Below are 19,996 nucleotides of genomic sequence, written 5' to 3'. Positions count from 1 at the left end.
AAAATCGTCAAAACTACAATTTTCCATTGCAGCCTGATATAAGAGAATGCATGATGTTATGCTTATTTTCGTCTGAGTGTATTCTGGCTACACGGATTATTATACATTTATTACAGGAGCTGAGAGAGAAACAACAATAAACCTCACATTTGCCAAAATGATGAAGTAAGAAATGTCCCTAGTGATGCATACGGGTTATTTATCTTACTTGTCCTGTGGTGAGATGATGCTGTCGTCTGAATCTCTTTCCTCCTCTGATTCTCCCGCTTCGTCTCTTCTCTGCTCCTCTTCATCCGACTCCCCGTCCTCCGTGTTGTCCTCGCCTCCTTCACTCTCATCCTCGTCCACCTCTTCATCCTGAGAAGATGCCGAGCCCTTTTTTCCATTCTCACCATCTTCATTCTTCAACCTTCCTGACTGTTCTTCTTCATGATCGCCCTTTTCCTCCACCTCATCCTCCGCTCCTATCTCCTCTTCTTCATCTGTTGTGTTGTTTCTTTCAGAAGCCTCATCATCATCCTCCACGTCTCTCTCTTCCTCTTCATCTGTCCGATTGCTCTCTTTTTCTTCAGCATCACCATCATTTTCTTCTCCGTCTCCGTCTCCTGGATCGTCCTCATCCCTTTCTCCTACACTGCTTTGTTCAGAGCTGCTGCTCTCCTGCTTGTCTATTTCATCTCCACCTTCGTTATCAATTTTATACTTGCACTTCCTGATTCCTCCTCCCTCTGGGATCCAGACTCCTCTGCACAGCTCTCTGATTTATCGTCAGGATTACCTGCTTTTTCACTTTTGGATTCCTCAATTAGATTTCTTACTTCCTCACTAGTAGACTGACTCTCCTCTTTGTGACTCCCTGAGTCACCTCCCTTGCTTCCCTTTGCCACCTTCTCAGCCCTTGGTGATCCAACAGCAAGACCCCCACTTCTCCTCGTTCTCGTGCTGGTTCTGCCTTTGTCTGATGAGGCGTCACTTTCTGAGCTTTGGACCACTGCGGCTGCAGCAATGACAATGGCACTGGAAGTCCCAGACGACCTAAAATAAGGAAGAGGAAAATAAAATTATACATACTAAGGTATATGGTAGGCAGAACATAGATTAGCCTATTACAATTACAACTAATATACATGTGTGTACGAAAGGGATTGTTTTGGATGACTACTGGAAGTACTCTCATTCAAGTGTTAAACTGTTGTAATTATGTATAAATATAGAATATTATAGAGAACATAACTTACTCCTGAGAGCTGCAGCTTTCTCTGTCTGAGGAGGAACGCTGTGATGTGCCTCTCTTCTTCTTCTTCTCTCTGCTGACCTCACTGGACTTCCTGCTGCTCCCGCTGCTCTCTACATGGCCACCAGACAGCCGGACTAAACACAGTATGTATACACACATACAAAAATGATTACCCATATCAGAGGTGAGGAATATAAATGTATAAGAAAAACTAGCTCACACACACTGAAGTTAAACTTGTCATATTTTCTTTTCCCACCTGGCTTGATGTCCAGCTCCTGGGACAAATGACTTCTCCTGCCTCCTCCATCTCGCTCTCCCTTTGAGCTTCTTGGTGCTTCGCTGGTGTCAGCCTCCTCCTGTGCCACCCCCATCTCAGGAGGAGGCTCCTCCGTGTAGAGCTGACCCAACAGAGCCTGAGAGCATGAAGTGATCCCAGCCGCACCAGCAGCAATGGACCAGGGGTAGTCGGGCTGCAGGGAAGCCCAGCCTGCTGGATTTTGCCTGGGGTGATGATGACCGGGTGTGGAGGCCGGGTGGTGGAGCTGCACTGAGTGAGGATGTGGGAGGAAAGATCGAGGGTCTTGAGAGGAACCCTGAGGTTGACAGGGTGCTCTGATAGGAAACGTAGCCGTCTGGGATTGAGGGTGGGTCTGCCGGGAAGACTGCATGTAAGGGAGACGAGGGGAGCCATCTTTGTTGTAGTTCATGTGGTGGTTTTGGCTGTAGTGCTTTGGCGGTGCAGCCATTTTTTGTGACATTGCGGTAGGGCCTGCAACAAAGATATTAGATACGAGTTTGTTTAACATTAAAATTGGAGAATAAATATGACAACTTCATTATTTTAAGTGAGTAAAGAGGAGGACAAACCTTGTGAATGTAAAGGTCGATCTGCAGAAGACTTTGTCACTCGTTCCTCTGTGTTCTTTAGACATGACCTCAAATACTCCTCCATCCTCTGTTAAAGGCAGTGGTGGAAGAAGTATTCAGATTCTTTACTGAAGTAAAAGTACTAATACCACACTGTGAAAATATTCAACTCTAAGTAAAAGTCCTGCATTCAAAACTTACTTAAGGAGTATATATTAGTATAATCATCAAAATGTACTTAAAGTATTTAAAGTAAAAGTAGTCATTGTGCAGCAAAATAGTCCCTGTCAGAGTTGTACTAGTAGGCTATATATGATGTTTTTGTATTTATAATAATGCTGCATTAATGTGCATGTCACCTTTTACTGCTGTAGATTTTTAGGGTTGTACTACTTCCCAGAAAAACAAATTCAAAATCAACACATTTTGGAGATATATAGTTTTCACTGGAAATGAAAGGTATGAAAATGCATAATCTCAAAAGTAATTTAAGGCCATCAGATAAATTTAGTGGAGTAAAAAGTACAATATACCTCTGAGATGTAGTGTAGATGAAGTATTAAACTGCATAAAATTAAAATACTTAAGTAAAGTACAAGTACCTTAAATCTGTACTTAAGTACAATACTTTAGTAAATGTACTTGTTTTCACACAGATAGAGCTGCACAGCATGCAGTAAAAGGTCAACAAAATGCCTGGCAGGATGAGGTAGAACCTCTCTGGGAACCATCACCTTATCACCTTATCGTGGTGCGAGAGGTTTGTGTGTCCCTATGAACCTGAGAGCTGTGTTGTCTGGAGCCTAGTGCTCCTGGTAGGGTCTCCCAAGGCAAATTGGTCTCAGGCGAGGAGCCAGACTAAGAATGGTTCAAAAACGACCTCATGATAGAGAGGGAAAGGAAAGGAGAGACCCTGCCCAGAGGAAGCCCGACAGCGAGCGCCTGGTGGCCGGGTTTGCCAGGGAGCCCGGTCGGGCACAGCCCGAAGAAGCTACGTGGTGCCTCCCATCCATCCATCCTGTGGGCCCACCACTCATGGGAAAAAGTGCGCTGTCACACGGGTGGCAGTGATGGTCAGGGACCTCGACGGACCAGAACCGGGCAGCAGAGGCTGGCTCTGATCTCTCTGTGGGGGAAGGAGCCGGAACTAGTGCGGGAGGTGGAGCGCTACCAGTTGGATCTGGTGGGGCTTACATCTACGCACAGGCTTGGCTCTGGAACCGTACTCCTGGATAGGGGTTGGACTCTATTCTGCCGAGGCAGAGGCAAAGCAGAAGAAGGACTTTCGGTCGGCACCAAGGTGTGTCTGGAAAACCATCCAGCACCTCAGGAAGGGGAAGCGGGGAACCATCCAAGCTGTGTACAGCAAGGGTGGGACCCTGCTGACTTTGACTGAGAAGGTTATCGGGCGGTGGAAGGAGCACTTTGAGGAACTCCTGCATCCGACTAACACGCCCTCTATGGTAGAGGCAGAGCTGGAAGCTGATGGGGGATCATCGTCAATTTCCCTGACGGAAGTCACTGAGGTCGTGGAACAACGGACCAACTCTTCACTCTCGCAAGGATCCTGGAGGGGGCCTGGGAGTACGCCCTTCCGGTCTACATGTGTTTTGTGGATCTGGAGATGGCGTATGACTGGGTCCCCCGGGTGATACTGTGGGAGGTGTTGCGGGAGTATGGGGTGAGGGGGTCACTTCTGAGTGCCATCCAATCCCTGTACGCCCAAAGCAAGAGTTGTGTCCGGATACTCGGCAGTAAGTTGGACTCATTCCCAGTGGATGTTGACCTCCGCCAGGGCTGCGCTTTATCACCAATCCTGTTCGTGATTTTCACGGACAGGATATCGAGGCGTGGTCGTGGAGGGGAGGGGTTGCAGTTCGGTGGCCTAAGGATCTCATCGCTGCTCTTTGCAGATGATGTGGTCCTGATGGCATCATCGGTCTGTGACCTTCAACAGTCACTGGATTAGTTCGCAGCCGAGTGGGAAGCGGTTGGGATGAGGATCAGCACCTCAAAATCTGAGGCCATGGCTCTCAGCAGGAAACCGGTGGATTGCCTACTCCGGGTAGGGAATGAGCCCTTACCCCAAGTGAAGGAGTTCAAGTACTAGTAGTAGTAGAGATTGGCCGGTGAGCAGCGGGGGCGGTACTGCAGTCACTTTACAGCACCGTTGTGACGAAAAGAGAGCTGAGCCAGAAGGCAAAGCTTTCAATCTACCGGTCAAATTTAGAAGAACGATAAAATGTGCAAGCAGCTGAAATGGGTTTTCTCAGACGGGTGGCTGGCGTCTCCCTTAGAGATAGGGTGAGAAGCTCAGCCATCCGTGAGAGACTCGGAGTAGAGCCGCTGCTCCTTTGCGTTGAAAGAAGCCAGTTGAGGTTGTTCGGGCATCTAGTAAGGATGCCACCTGGGCGCCTCCCCAGGGAGGTGTTCCAGGCACGTCCAGCTGGGAGGAGACCCCGGGAAAGACCCAGGCCTCCGTGGAGAGATTATATCTCCTCACTGGGAACGCCTCGGGAACGCATCGGGATCCCCCAGTTGGAGCTGGAGGATGTGGCCCGGAGAAGGGAAGATTGGGGTTCCTTGCTGGAGCTGCTGCCCCCGCGACCCGACCCCGGATAAGCGGTAGACGATGGATGGATGTATGGAGGATGAGGTAGAAATGCTCACAATGATTATGATTGATAGGCAGAGCAGAAAGGGCTTGTAAATGTTACACGACTGTTCACCCTTTTTCAATTGCAAGAAATGACTGAAGAGAGTTTAAGGGTTGAATTTTATACCAAAAACATTTCAGTCCAAAATTGTATATTTTGATGGCTCTATCGAAATGGCAGAACGTTTGTGTATGCGTTGACCACTTATACCTTCCCCAGAGAAGCCTGTGTTTTCTCCTCGAGTTGCTGCTGCCAGCGGGGGGCACTCTCCTCCAGGTAAGGTTCATACTCCTTCTGAAGGGGTCAAAGGTCGGGAAGAAGGTTCAGCATCAGAGCTTCAAAAATGGCAGAGGTAAAGTACATATTCGAAGTGTGAGTGTTTGTTGTGTATGTATGTGTGCACCCGAATAGTTCTCATGGTGGCAGTGAGCGTTAACATCTCTCTCAGTGTGTCCTGGGCTTCTTCAAACTGCTGCAAGCAGCTGCCTGTTGTGTTGTTGAGCTGTAAACTCTCTCTCCCTCAGCTCCTGCCAGCGCTGCTGCAGGTGCATTGCCCGGCTGCTAGAAACACATACACACACACACACACACACACACACACACAGATTCAAAACATTTACACCAGCATACATGATGATGAACAGCATCTTGCTGCCTTTTGGGTGCACTTACAGCTGTCTCTGAGGAGTTGAAAAGTCTGCTTGCAACAGCATTTGCCTGTTGACACTGCGAGATAAAGAGAGTCGTCTTAATACAGCATCGTAGTAACCCACACCACACACACACACACTTCTCTACCCTCACACACAACTCCCTAAATGTACAGGACTAAACTTTCCAGTTGCCATAACAACATTTGTTTGGTCTACATCTTACTTATAAGGACAAGCTACGATTATAAGAATGATGATTATTGTATTGATTTATTTTCAAGAAGAAAAAAGTCCAACACCTAATTATCTCTCCCTGACTTCATATTCATGGCTCTTACCTCTTTATTAGCCTGTGTTGTCTTTGTTTTGTGAAAGTGTTTCTTTCTGTGCTGGTCAGAAACCCAAGAGGCAATAAATTCTCCTTCGGTGCAGCCATGACTGCAGGTTTTCAGTAGATGCAGAGATTATCAGGGATTACGGTCTGTGCTTTGGGGGGGAGGGACCATAGACATGCTGTCAATCCACACATGGACGTGGCAATGGGGTTAATCTGTAGTGAGAGCTTTTTTTTCTTTTTTAATACACATACAAAACACAACAATATGACAATATAAAAAAATATATATAAAGGAAACAAAAAGGAAAATTAATTGAACAAAAAGAAATGTTCAATAAAATAAGAGACAAAATAAAATGTATATTAATAAAATCCCTTCAGTAATTCAATAATTAGGCTGACAGTACCAATACATTAAACAAAAAACGTATTTAGTGTTTTATATATAGGTCTGTATTTGAAAACATTTAAACCATTAATATGGCATTTTTTAAAAATATATTCAAAACGTATTTCTACCTAATTTTTGATATTTGGAGGAGCACAACATACATCTCACTGTCCTGCCATCTGAGGATCCTCGGTGGGCACATCTCATTTATAGAAAACTGCTTTACCTTCACATTAGAAATGACAATAGTTTAGATGGACAACTCAAATTAAAATATTACTGGTAAGTTCATTTGGATATGGAAAATGCTACTATTGTTGCCATCAAGACAGGGGTGAGGAATATGCCAGAAATGTTTTATTGTTTAAGAGCTTCACATGAGAGGTCTTCATGGTGGCGCACATATCTAGCATTGCCCCTGGTAAAGGCAAAATATTTAAGGGTGAAGAAGAAAGCTGTATAAGCAGAAATATGTACAAAAAATAATACTTAATTTGAATAACTAACAGAAATCTATGTTACTTTTTTTATTTGTATTTTAAAAAGGATGTGTTACAAACACAAGCGGAACCAGAGTGATTTGTTGCATAGCGGATGTATTTTCATGTAGCACCTGTTACCAGCATTCCGTCTAGTGGCGGAGATCGTGGTAGGGTGAGAGTTGTGACACCAACAGGGTCACGTTTCAACTCTTTGATTTCAGTAATTCGTCCGAAAGTTATATAAAGTATAATTGATATCATACGGATCATTTAACCGCGAAGAGAAAGCTAACGGAGGTTATAAGTCTAACTAAGCTAACAAACGGTTACTACAGTGCGTCTGTCAAATCAGTCCCCTCCCTTTGAGCTGTCACTTCACGGAAAGGTGGACGGGCAGGAAACATGACGAGTTTAGCCTGTAAAGTGTTTGGCAGAGTCGACAGGCTGTGTCGCCACCTCCCTGTGGTCCTCAACACCTTCCTGGTCTTCTCCATCACCGCGGAGGTGAGCTACCTGGTGCTGGTCGAGGCTCCGCTAGAGGCGGACCAGCAGAAGACGGTGTGGTCCGCCTGGTGGAAAGGAGTCCACCTGCTGGCTCAGTACTTCATGCTCGGAAACATCTGCTGGAACGCCCTGCTCTTCCTTAGAACCAGCCCCAGCATCAGGGGGGTGTTCCTGGGAGGAGAGGGCATGGGCCAGGGGTGGAGGTAAGGAGCGAGCAACTGTAGGGGTTAAAACAAAAAGTAAATGAATGGATTGTAATTGTAGTTATATAGTACACTATATGGCCAAGATGTGTGGACATGTGGACTGTCTACATATGTTTGTGTACTTCTAGTGTCTGTTTTCGATAGTTTGGGCCACGGTCTATTTGCTCCAGTTACAATGATATTTAGATTTTTACAATGACATTTTATCCATCCATCCATCCATCGTCTATCGCTTATCCGGGGTCGGGTCGAGGGGGCAGCAGCTCCAGTAAGGAACCCCAATCTTCCCTTCTCCGGGCCACATCCTCCATGCTCTGACTGGGGGATCCTGAGGCGTTCCCAGGCCAGTGAGGAGATATAATCTCTCCACCGAGTCCTGGGTCTTCCCCGGGGTCTCCTCCCAGCTGGACCGTGCCTGGAACACCTCCCTAGGGAGGCGCTCAGGTGGCATCCTTACTAGATGCCCGAACCACCTCAACTGGCTCCTTTCAACGTAAAGGAGCGGCGGCTCTACTCCGAGTCTCTCACGGATGGCTGAGCTTCTCACCCTATCTCTAAGGGAAAACCCATTTTGGCCGCTTGTAGCCGCACATTTTATCATTCTTCTAAATTTGAGAGAAGAGACTATGTAATGTAACAGTCTAGCATCCACCATTCATAAGAGTAAACACAGCAGAAAAAGAAACTTGATCCTTTGCTTTTTCACAGGTGTAAAGACAGATTTGTTCCAAGTATGGACCTCATGCAAACTATTTCTGTAGGCCCAGATGGGATGGGATTTAAAAAAAACACAATAAATTGATCGTGGTGAATTTCCATAATTGGTATAATTGTGAAAATCCTCATGAGTGTCTTGGAAAAGCTGTCTTGCTCGATATCATAGAGATAAAAAAAAAAGTATCCTTTGTTTATGCAGGGGGGCCTTACGATTACCTTTATTGAGGATTATGGGACGCAATACTGCATGCAATATTGTTTTTTAATCAAAATGTAAGGTCAATTGATTAGCATATTTTGATTATTATTGGGATAATATCGCAGATCACAATTATTTTAGCCACCATAATCGTCAAATGTTCATATAGTCCCATGACTAGTCACAACTGATGGTCCCAGTCTTTATGTTTGAGTGGGATTAATGAAACAGTCTTAATAATTGCCAAGTTAATCTGTGAAATGTTTAAGAGCATCTTTGACTATAAATAATAGTATTTTCTTTCTTGTTTTTTTACACAGGTACTGTTATACATGCGAGACACACACTCCTCCTCGATGCTCCCACTGCTACGACTGCAAAGTGTGTGTTCTGCGGCGGGATCACCACTGCGTCTTTTTTGGCCAGTGTGTGGGCTTCCGTAACTACCGCTACTTCCTGAGCTGCTTGTTATTTATGTGGTCGGGGCTCCTGTACGCCACTCTGATGAATGCAGAGGTCTTCATTGTCATATTGAAGGAGGGTGTGACGATGCACAGCGTCCTGCTGCTACTCATACCCTGGATCATGCTGGTTTCAGGTAGGAGCTGGTTTGTGCCAGATTGGTTGTTTCATTGCAAGTCTATTCCTTGTAGCTGCGGTACTTATTTTCTACCAGTGTTACTCATAAGGTAAAATGTAATTTATTAAATTTCCTATATTGACAGTGCGTTTAAAGTAGCGTGAGCTCCTACATTAAAACTAGCTGTGACAGGAAAGAAAGTTGATCATAAACCTCCCTGTTAAATATAAAGCATCTTTTTATTTGTTTTCAGTAAAAAAAAAAATGAAATGAAATGAATATCGTTATTATCAATTAATTGAATAATTATTTTTTCGATTCATTTATTTGCTGTTCAGTCTATAAAATATCGAAAAAAATGCCCATTGCAGTTTCCCAGAGCTAAAAATGACTTCTTCAAATGTGGTGTTTTGTCTGAAAACAGTCCAAAACCCCCAAATATTCTATTTTCAATGATACAAAACAGAGAAAAGCCAGAAATCCTCACACCTAAGAAGTTGGAACAGGCAAATGTTTAGCATTTTTGCTTGAAAAGTGACTCGTACAATTAATTTGTAGTCATCAACTAATTAATTAACTGTTTCAGTTTCTAGTTTGATATTACTCTTATAATCAGACATCCAGTACGATACATCTCTGCTCTCCATCCCATACAGCATACAGGGGACAAACTATCGGCCATTTGCACTTTGAGATGTGTAACTATAACCAATTCAACAGAAGGATATTAAATAAAGAAAGTCGCTTTTAGAAATACATGGGGTTGTAACTTTAAGAACCAATCTGGGGAAAATAGTAAATGCAAACCTTTTTTAAAACTTTAATTTTATGAACATTAAAGGTTACTTTCCCAACAGCTCTCTTGGCATTTTAACACAGCCAGATGTTATGTCTGCTCTTATGCATTTGTGATGAGATGGATCCCAGAAATGTAACCAAATCTATTTTGCGTACACGTTTAACCTAAGCTTGGATTTATATCACTGGCTGTGAGTTAATCAGTGCTGCTGCTGTCCCTTCTCTCCCCCAGGCCAGGTCTCACCAAGTGCCTTTGCCTTCGCCTTCATCGCCGACACATGCGTGGTGGGCTTCCTGCTGGTGTCTGCCTTCTTTTTCTTCCATGTCTTCCTGATGTTTCGGGGACAGACCACCAGGGAGTGGTACTCGACCCGTCGACCCTACAACCTCGGGCTCTTGGGCAACCTACGTCACGCTCTGGGCGTCCGCTGGTACCTCTGCTGGCTCTGCCCACTCCTCCCTTCACCTCTACCTGGAGATGGGATAAACTTCCAGCTCACAGGATCGCTGGAGCCCAGCCGGTAACAGCTGAGAGTCTGAATATTAACAGGCCGTGTGTCTTCGCTTTAGTGGTGATGGTTAATGTTATCGGGAGCAGCAGCACCAGGGAAGAACACCTCAGTTCAAAAAGAGGTAGCTTGGGATGGGAAGAAGCCAGAACAGTGTGTGGTGGTTTAAGATATTACTGAGTATAACTGTCTACCAGTATCATCTCTGTAGCCTTTACCTGTGCTGAGACAGAGAAATTATGGGTCTACTTGGGAAGGTACATTTACCTTTACCTAAAGGTAATCTGTACACTCCTTGAAGCTGGCCTCAGAATATTAACACAGAAATAAGAAGTGTTCCTCTGGAATACTGAGCACTGAATATGTAAACACTGAAATGAGAATGTATTTTATTGATTGTGAAACGTATAATTGTAAGTCTTTGTTAACAAGCACTCAACTACTGAGTACGACTCCTGGGTAGTCACTTAAAGGGGCCTTTCTCCTACTGGTTATTTTGCCTAAATCTGAAGGTTATAATCCATTTGGCTTGCACTGTTTCATATTGTTGCATCAAGTGAGACATGAGAGCACTGAGAGGGTGTTCACAATGATGGATCAACATATGTGTAAGAATACACTCAATAAAAATTATACATGATATGAAATCCAGTAGGCATGCACCGACTCGACTTTTTCAGTCCTGATACGGATACCTGGGCTTTGGGTATTGGCCGATACCGACTACCGATACTAATGATTAATTATTAAGCTGTATGACTCACTGTGTGGAAGTGACTGGAATCATTATGTAATGGGTAAAGCAACATCAGGCTTATTTATTAGGATTTATTATATTAGACATAATATTAATAATAATAATACATTTTATTCACAAACAAAACAAAGCAGAAAACAAAAACTGAGAACAGAAAAATAAAACTTAAAAACAACAATAGGTTAACAAATGAGTGATTATTAAGAATATGCTAATTTAAAAGATGAGTTTTTAAACCAGACTTGAATGCGGGGAGGGAGTGGATGTTGCGGATGTTTAGTGGGAGAGAGTTCCAGAGACGGGGGGCGGAGTGGCTGAAGGCTCTGGGCCCCATGGTGATCAGGCGGGCCGAGGGTTGGGTGAGTTGGAGGACAGAGGAAGATCGGAGAGAGCGAGAGGGAATGTAGGTGTGAAGGAGTTCAGAGAGGTACAAAGGTGCAAGATTGTGAAGGGCCTTGAAGGTGAGGAGCAGAATTTTAAAATCAATACGTTAAATATATTTAACTGGGAGCCAATGGAGTTGTTGGAGAACCGGAGTGATATGGTCTATGGAAGGAGTTCTGGTGATGATACAGGCGGCTGAATTTTGGACCAGTTGGAGTTTACGTAGAGGTTTGTGAGGAAGGCCAGAGAGGATGGAGTTGCAATAATCTATACGGGATGTACCAAGAGCGTGGATAAGAATGGCGGTGGTGTTGGGTGTGAGTGACGGACGGAGACGATTAATGTTGCGGAGGTGGAAGTAGGCAGACCGAGTGATGTTGTTTATGTGAGCTTCAAAAGATAGGGTGCTGTCGAGAATGACACCCAGGCTCTTTACTTGGGGGGAGGGGGGGGGGACTGTGGAGTTATCAATGGTATGGTAGAATTTATCAGTTTTGGCCAGAGTGTACTTGGAGCCTCGGTTTTATCACTGTTAAGTTTGAGAAAGTTGGATGAGAACCAGGATTTGATTTCCAGTAGGCAGTCAGGGAAGTGGGGGGGAGAGCGGATGTGGGCTTGGTGGAAAGATAGAGCTGGGTGTCATCCGCGTAACAGTGGAATTGGATACCACATTTCCTGAAGATATGGCCGAGAGGTAGGAGGTAGATGATAAATAGGAGGGGGCCCAAGACAGAGCCCTGAGGAACACCAGTGAGGACAGGAAGGGACTGTGATTTGAAGTGTTTGAGTTGAACAAAGTGGGTACGGCCGGAGAGGTAAGATCTGAACCAGGTGAGGGGTGTGCCAGTGATACCAATAGAAGGTAATCTGTGAAGAAGGATGTGATGTGAGATGGTGTCGAAGGCTGCAGTCAAGTCAAGGAGGATGAGTATGGATAGGAGCCCAGAGTCAGCAGCCACTAGGAGATCGTTTGTGATTTTGACCATGGCCGTCTCTGTACTGTGTGAGGAGCGGAAACCAGACTGAAATTGTTCATAAAGATTATTGTTGTTGAGATGAGTGTGGACCTGGGCTGCAACGGCTTTTTCAAGTATCTTGGAGAGAAATGGTAGGTTAGAGATTGGGCGCACTAGGTTTTTTGAGAATAGGGGTTATTGCACCTGTTTTGAGGGATGAGGGATGAGACCAGAGGTAAGGGAGGAATGAATTATGTCGGTAATTAGAGGGGACAGGGAAGGTAGACATGCTTTAACTAGGTGGGTAGGAAGGGGGTCAATGGGTGGATGATTTGGATTTACGGATGAGATTAGATATGTCAGTGACAGTGGGAAGTTCGAAGCTCGATTAGTGGAGAAGAGAGGGGAGCATATAGAGTTGAGTGAAGTGATGTATAGTTAGAGGAGGCCAGTTGCTGGTGAATATTTATGATTTTGGCATTAAAAAAGGTCATGAAGGTGTTACATTGAGCAGTTGAGTACAGGTGGGGTGCACGAGAGTCCGGTGGTTTCAGAATGCTGTTGACTGTAGAGAATAGTGTTCTAGTGTTACCTTCACCTGACCTAATTAAGTTTGCATAGTATAATGATTTAGCAGAGGAAAGAGCATCCTTATATTGAAGTATGTGGGTGTTATACTTATGGGTGTAGTCTTTTGAAAAGGTCGGAGAAATATCTCTAAGTAAAAGTAAAAGTTAAGTAAGTAAGTAAGTAGCTCTTCATTGTTGGCTTCCACAGTATTAGAGTTCAGTATTAGCGTGAAATACCTTCAAACAGCAGGTCTACCGGTGTGCTGCTGACACATGACATAGTACACGCATGTGTATTCAGACGTAAACAAAGAAGTGAATTGATTAGATCGACCTTGTTGTCACTCAATCCAGCTATTTGAATCAATATCGGCCCGAAATAAGTATCGGATCTGTGCATCCTTCAAATTTAGTGTTGCGGTTTACAGAGGAATCTAAAGTAATTTAGTGAATACGGGCCACACCTACAGTGTAACAACATGACGTGCACTGACTCAAGCAACTGCCATGTCCCAGTTCCCTACTCCATATTAATTGTAGCTTTCCTAAAAATGTATAGTTCTTTTTTTGTTTTCTGAGGTGTTCTTGGAGCTGTATCACCTGGCTGTTTAGAGAATGAAGAACACACTACGTACCGGCTTTGATTTAGTATGTAGTATGGATTTGGGACACAACTGACATGTCTCACAGTACTTGATGCCAGCTGGACGATCGGTACAATCTTTTTTTACTCTCTCTCTCTCTTTTGCACTTTTGCTTTTGAAATTGTAATTCTCCTGGCCTTAAAATGTTAAAAGCCTTTGTCTTGTCCTAAATTAACATTCTGCCAAAAATATTGTTTGTCAAAAAATGTAATTATTTGGTAATATATATATATATATATGTCTTTTTTGTGCTATTTCACATGGGTCACCCTTTTTGATGTTTGATTCTGCCATTATAAAGTGCTTAAATAAATTATTTCAAAGGAAGTATGGAACCATTGAACATTTCAAATGTTGTTATTTTATCTTTTGCTCTTTGTGGTGTAATTGTAACATTTGGATTTGAAAAGTGTTTTCTGCAGTTCCAATAATTTTAAAGATTCAGGCTTGACTACAATAATCCTGCTGATTTTATTCTAAAGAATACACTGACCATTTATAACCAAGAGAGCCTCAAACTAGCGGTTAAAAAAATGTAATATTAATGTAAACATATTTAAGACATCCAGAACAAATTTTGGACCCATCCTCATACATGATAAAGTAAAAAGGACATCTGAACCGTTCCATGTCAGACTTCATAATGACAACATGGTAACCGTTGTTTTTCTTTTTTCTTCTCCATCTATAAAACATAGTATGCTATTGTTTTCAATGCTACACCAGGAAGTGTCTTTATACTTATATAAAACTCTGGTGTTGTAGATCTACCTTTTTTAATTTGAAAGAATGTGTGGAAAATATTTATTTAAAGAAGTACACCAACACAAATATTAAGGACACACTTACATACTTACTATATGCAGTGGCAGAAAGCATAGAACATTTGTGATAAATACTGCATCTCAACTGCATTTTTGTGGACTAGAAACATATTATTTCCCATCTATTTTTTCACTGTAGTCTATATACACAATAATTATTTGGATTGATGTAGTCAACTTTCTAAAAAAGAAACTGAAGATTAATGTTGAAATTAATATTTTTTGATGTAATACTATATTTTAGTCAAGATAAGATTGAAAAAATGGTTTTCTATTTTCTATATATCTGTTTGTACTTATAAATATGAAAAGATAATTAGAAAATTATTCTCTTGTTGGCCGTCAACGGTCACCGCCAGCTACATGGTAACCCGGCAACACAGTCTTCCTGCGGCAGCCAGAACAACATCTTGGCTGCTGTAACTTCACTAGTTTGGATTTACTCGCTGGTAAGGCATTTTTGTTGTCCATTTTAAAGTGGATATGAGTTTAAGACATTAACAGTTTTAGCACGATGCTAACTTTTGGTCAACGTGTATGCTAACTAACTGATAAACGTTAGCTAATGCTAGCGTGTAGCTAGCTAAGTCCGTGGTGAATGAATGGTGTCAACAGGTCCTGAAAAACACTGGACGTAATTAACATTAAATGTGTCTTAGATTTTAACACGTATTGTGAAATTTCTGAATTTTAGCAATCTTATTTATAGTGGTAAATGTATTAAATGAAGATGTATGTTGTGTAGAAATACATGTGAAAGTCCTGCATTCAAAATTAAACTTAAGTATCGTTAAAAGAACAAAAGTCTTAGCATCAATATGTACTTAAAGTACCAATAGCAAAAGTCATTTAGCAGAATTACCTATATATTAATGCGTTAATGTGTTCATCACTTTAATGTTGCAGCTGGTAAAGGAGGAGCTAATTAAAATGACATTACGTTGGTTTCAAAGATGATTTTGTAGAAAAGGGCGGTTAATGTTGACAGTTACAGACTCAAAGTAACCTGACCCCCCCATCCCCCCCCCCCCCACACACACACACACACACACTAATAAACTTGGATATTTTGTGTCACTCATATGATAATTTTGGTGTACCTTCTTTTTGTCACAAGCACCAGAGAGGAGTAAGCCAGCACGATGGATGTCACAGAGGAAAATATGTGAGTGATGTTCACTGAATGAACCCACACACAAAAGTATGTTTGGTTGAATTACTCATCAGCAATATAGCCTTGTGTGTGTGTGTGTGTGTGTGTGTGTGTGTGTGTGTGTGTGTGTGTGTGTAGGACACCAAAGGAGATGCGTGAGAAAATAGTAGAGCTGGAGCACGGTCTAAACCAGCAGAGGGACCTAAATGCTAAAATCAACAACTGGCTGGATGTTGCAGATGATGATATAGCAATGCTGCGCACAGAGAACGGCCTCCTCAGCAAACAAGTGAAAGCGTAAACACACTTTAATGTCTCTACTCATTAGCAGAATTGTCCCTGAACCGTCTAACTATCAAACGCAACACTGCCATCATCTTTTAGCGTATTAATCATATGTTTATCTCCCTGCTGGCTAACCTCCAACACAGAATATGTTGGGGATTTTATGTTCTGAACTATTGTGTCTTTATTATTCAATGTTTTTGTTAGGTTCCAGCACTGTGTTTTCTTAGTACTTTTGAACCAGTGCTTTTAAGTTGTGTTGGGAAAACTATCAGAGGCTTGTGTGTGTGTCTGCAGCCTGGAGAAGAGCAACAGTGGCACACAGCAGATTGAAGCAGAGCCTTGCAGGTCCCTCCTGGCTGATAACCTCAATGCAAAGAGGTGTAGTGAAAACAAGATTCAGAAATTGGTGGGTAGCCAAACTTGTATTGTGTTACAATGTATATTATTGGTGTTTTCAAAAAGATATTAGATGCTACTTTTAAGACAAAACTTACAGTTTCAAATCATGACATCCGGCAAAGCACAATCTTTAAGGATATGTAGTCTAAAAGTGAAGTAACGGGGGGGTTGTGCAGTGTAAAGGTTTTGTAAACATTCTGTTTGTTTATTGTACTAAATCCAAAGTGTCAGAAATGTGACAACAGCCCTGATGGTTGTCATTTGAAATATCTCCAGGTAGCCCTTCTTGTTGTGTTTTTGTGCAGGAGAAGGAATCCACCGTGGTGAAAGAACACAATAAGACGCTAACTGAAGAGGTATATTGTCTGTTAGTTTTCACATAGAAACTTCAATCTGTCATCATACATTACAGTTGGAAGTTATATGCCGACACTTCAAAACGCTTTGCCCATTTAAAAGTCATTATGACTTTTTCAGCTCAAGAGCCTCCAGCAAGAGAGAGACCGGGACAAGATTAGCTTGAAGAAGAACAGGGTTGCACTTCAAACCATGGAGGTAACATGGAGGATTCAACTTGGAGATGCTAACTTCATTCATCTTAAAGGAATACTTCACAACCAAAATAATTATTTATATATCAATTACTCATCCTGTGTTGCAGAATTTCTTTTAAAATGAACTTGGTCACAAACTCAAGGTTATTGATATATAAATAACTGTTCACTTTGGGTGTGAAGTATTCCTTTAACATTAGTCATGTTACGTCGTTAAACAGCTCCTAATTTGTTATGTTGTGTGTTTCTTCAGCGTAGAATGGAAGAGGCTCAGTTAGGGCTGCAGAATAGGGATGAGTATATTCATCAGGTAGGAGCAGAGACATCAGTACAAGGCAGACAAAAAGTCTGGATCTTCAAAGGGAATATCTTGACTTTTATTTGAAAATGACATATTTTTCACCTGTGTGTGTTTGTGATAGAAAAACTTGCAGTCAAAGCAGTCGGAGAAAACTGAAGAAGAGTACTCCAACATCATAGAGGTAAAGACGTTCTCATCCATTGCTATAAAGTCTTCATGTATTAAGCTGTTCAAGGGTGTTTTGTTGTCTGATCATTTTTCTCTGCTCCAGTATCTCAGGCTGACAAATTGGGAACTGAGAGAGCAGTTGGAGGACAGACAGGATGAGGCCTCATTGTAACCCAGACAAGCAATATCCTCTTACTTTAATTGGATATCATGACATACACTGAGTCATCTGTCTGTACTCATCCTGTACTGTGTGTGTCTTCTGTTTCCAGCGCTATGGTGAATGACCTGATGGGAAAAAATGAAGGAATGCCCAGTCCCTGTCTGTCCTTTGCAGAGGAACTGAAGCTGCTGGCCTCTTCAGCTGAAATGAAAACCATCATGTCAGACTCCACAGATCTTAGACATGTATGACCTCCCTCCTGAGAGAATGTGAAATCACTCAGTTACCGGTTTAATGGGTTCACCTGGTTAAAACTAATGCAGTGTAATACAGTCCTACAACCAACGATTATTTTCATTATCGATTGACCTGACAATTATTTTCTAGGTTAAGCGATAAATTGTTTGTTCTTTCAATGTCAGAAAATTGTGGAAAATGCCAATCCCAGTTCTTTCAAAATCCAAGTCGATGTCTTTAAATGTCTTGTTTTGTCCATTCAAAACCCAAAGATATTCACTTTAATATGACGTAAAAAAGAGAAAAGCAGGAAATCTCCTTATTTGAGAGGCTGAAAACAGCATTGTCTGCCATTTTTGCAATCGTTGCAGCTCCACTTGCAATAAAAATAATAAATTCTATAAATTGGCAACTGTGAGTGTAGATTTATTCCCATTTGGTAATCAAGTGACCACTAGAGTGTGCCACCACAAAACCCAGATTCAAAGCCTGTCTGTCAGACAGCAGCTGCGTGACTGTAGATGTAGAGATTAGGAGATCAGTGATGTGTGGCACTGTGTTTGCAGGAGGAATCTGAGGCTGAGGAGCCACTGAATCCTCAGAGTCTCACAGTAGACCGTCAGACCAAAAGGTACTTCAGTTTCACATCATAAAACAGCTTTGGATCATATTTATTTCTCTCTTTTCCCTCACTTATTTTCGCCCCTCTGGTTTCTCTGTTGTCTAAGGTGTGCAGGTACCTTGGAGACAGCCATCCAGAGAGCAGGACTATTTCTTCTGTCGGTCTTCATTCTCACTGTTTTGGCCTTTGTGACTTCAGGAAGCTGTACAGGAAACTTTTTTTCCATCAACACCTTGTGGAGCGGTGCACGCCTGATGTTACAGCCCTACTGCAGTGTGCATTATGGGGCCTTACCTCCTATTTGATCTAAAAACTCCATCTTATAAACATGTTGTCTTCATTTATCTGGCTGACTGTGTTTCTTTTTGTAGCTGATTTACTCAGCAGATCACAAGGCTAAAGGGTTTATTTTAATATTTCTCAAAAGATACATGACATTTGCAGTGGAATATAAATGATGTTGCATGTTTATTAGGCGCTTGTGTAGCTGTTTTGTTAGTTCTGTAACAATGAGTCGAAAAGAAAACATTCAATAACCTGAAACAAACGAGCCAAAATGTCTGCAGTGAAAAAGGCCTTTTTCATTCTGAACAATCTGCAGGTAGAAAGCAGATTTTATTTCTTTCTTTAAATACTAAAAATGATATCAATAAAAGTCGAATTGGAAGAACAGATATCTATAAACATAACTTATTGTTTACCTTTTTAATGAACATTTTTCAGAGATTTAGGAAATATTTAGTTCACATTGAAAAAGATCTTGCTCAAACCAATGTTTATAAAAAAATATAGTTTAAAATAACTATTATATTCAGAGTTTAATAGAGGAAAAAAACATTACTTATTACGGAGCCGGGGGTGTTTGTAACAAAGAGATCGTTGCAACAGCCCCACTTTCATCAAGAAAGATGACCTTATTGTCATGAGATCAATTTCAGGTGTGACAACTTCCTTTATTTCACAGTCAAAACTGATTTTGAGGTATAAAAGTAAGTTTTTGGACTAAGTCTATGTTTTGATTATTATACTATTGAAGTTGGAATTAAGTAACTTGTATTAGATTAGAGAAAAGTCTCATAGGTCAAATTAAAGTATTTAAAGTAAAGTATTTCATCAATGCTTATTTTAAACTAACACGCGACCAATAGTGGCTGACAGCGGTTGTAACACCTAATGACACATACATATAGAGATATATACACATATTTATTACGTTTCAAATCAGCAACAGCTGATTATTGTGGATAACAGTCATTCTTTAAGTGATATAAAAGTCAGTGGGAAGTTATTTTTGTTCTTTGCAAACAGACACTTATCTCATTTTAAATTCTTCATTCTTATCACAATTTACCCCAGGAGGTTGTTACAGCTTACCCTGGTAGTGGGGCAGGTTGTAGCAATGGAACTGCTTGTATTTCACATCATATAATTAAATATGTGATACAGTTGGAGATGTTGGAATTTTTTTATTTTTAGTAATCAAATATGGGTAGTTAGTGTCAAAATGTAAAAGCTCCAACACAAAAATTCAGGGAGGGTTAGGTGCTGAAACAAAAAGTGTTACAACCATTCCCATCTCCCCTTTTGGAACACTAACATATCCCATCACTGTTGTTATTATCATGTTAGTCTCCCAGTTTCACTAACATCATCATATTGCAAATAACTTTTCACATTTTGAATTTGATCCACCAGTAAAAGTGTATCTCTGCAGCCATGCCTTCCCGTCTCTTGCAGCCTCCCAGTCGCCCCTCCCAGCTGAAGGCGCTCCCTGGTGGGCTTGTCTGTGACTTGAGGAAAACACTCCCTCCCTCCCTCCCTCCCTCCCATACGGAAA

At 41.9% G+C, this 19,996-nt stretch overlaps 3 protein-coding genes across 6 annotated transcripts; 2 read left to right on the top strand and 1 right to left on the bottom strand.

Annotated features, from left to right (window-relative positions):
• Positions 1-525: 525 nt before the first annotated feature.
• On the bottom strand, positions 526-5,275 carry LOC115014871 (uncharacterized). The gene is made up of 6 exons (XM_029441979.1): positions 5,168-5,275; positions 4,975-5,058; positions 2,108-2,195; positions 1,497-2,009; positions 1,239-1,371; positions 526-1,035 (listed from the first exon to the last, which is right to left on the bottom strand). The coding sequence occupies exons 1-6, from the start codon at positions 5,201-5,203 to the stop codon at positions 669-671; spliced, it is 1,221 nt and encodes a 406-aa protein (XP_029297839.1). The 5' UTR covers positions 5,204-5,275; the 3' UTR covers positions 526-668.
• A 1,458-nt stretch (positions 5,276-6,733) lies between these two features.
• On the top strand, positions 6,734-13,810 carry zdhhc24 (zDHHC palmitoyltransferase 24). The gene is made up of 3 exons (XM_029441980.1): positions 6,734-7,334; positions 8,574-8,851; positions 9,864-13,810. Exons 1-3 carry the CDS (start codon positions 7,030-7,032, stop codon positions 10,154-10,156), a joined length of 876 nt encoding a protein of 291 aa, XP_029297840.1. The 5' UTR covers positions 6,734-7,029; the 3' UTR covers positions 10,157-13,810.
• A 781-nt stretch (positions 13,811-14,591) lies between these two features.
• LOC115014805 (uncharacterized) lies at positions 14,592-18,501 on the top strand. 4 transcript variants are annotated; one of them, XM_029441874.1, is made up of 12 exons: positions 14,592-14,723; positions 15,392-15,439; positions 15,566-15,724; positions 16,010-16,121; positions 16,420-16,470; positions 16,592-16,669; positions 16,922-16,978; positions 17,091-17,150; positions 17,241-17,305; positions 17,410-17,545; positions 18,104-18,168; positions 18,358-18,501. In XM_029441874.1, exons 2-12 carry the CDS (start codon positions 15,417-15,419, stop codon positions 18,467-18,469), a joined length of 918 nt encoding a protein of 305 aa, XP_029297734.1. In that variant the 5' UTR covers positions 14,592-14,723; positions 15,392-15,416; the 3' UTR covers positions 18,470-18,501. The 4 variants fall into 4 exon arrangements, with proteins under 4 accessions (XP_029297734.1, XP_029297732.1, XP_029297733.1 ...); XM_029441872.1 differs by having other exon boundaries at positions 18,266-18,501; XM_029441873.1 differs by lacking the exon at positions 16,922-16,978 and having other exon boundaries at positions 18,266-18,501.
• Positions 18,502-19,996: the final 1,495 nt, after the last annotated feature.

The sequence above is a fragment of the Cottoperca gobio genome, chromosome 10 (genome assembly GCF_900634415.1).
Source record: "Cottoperca gobio chromosome 10, fCotGob3.1, whole genome shotgun sequence".
Lineage (NCBI taxonomy): Eukaryota > Metazoa > Chordata > Actinopteri > Perciformes > Bovichtidae > Cottoperca > Cottoperca gobio.
The sequence above is the reverse complement of the archived record's forward strand: the minus strand, read 5'-3'. Positions and strand labels throughout refer to the sequence as shown.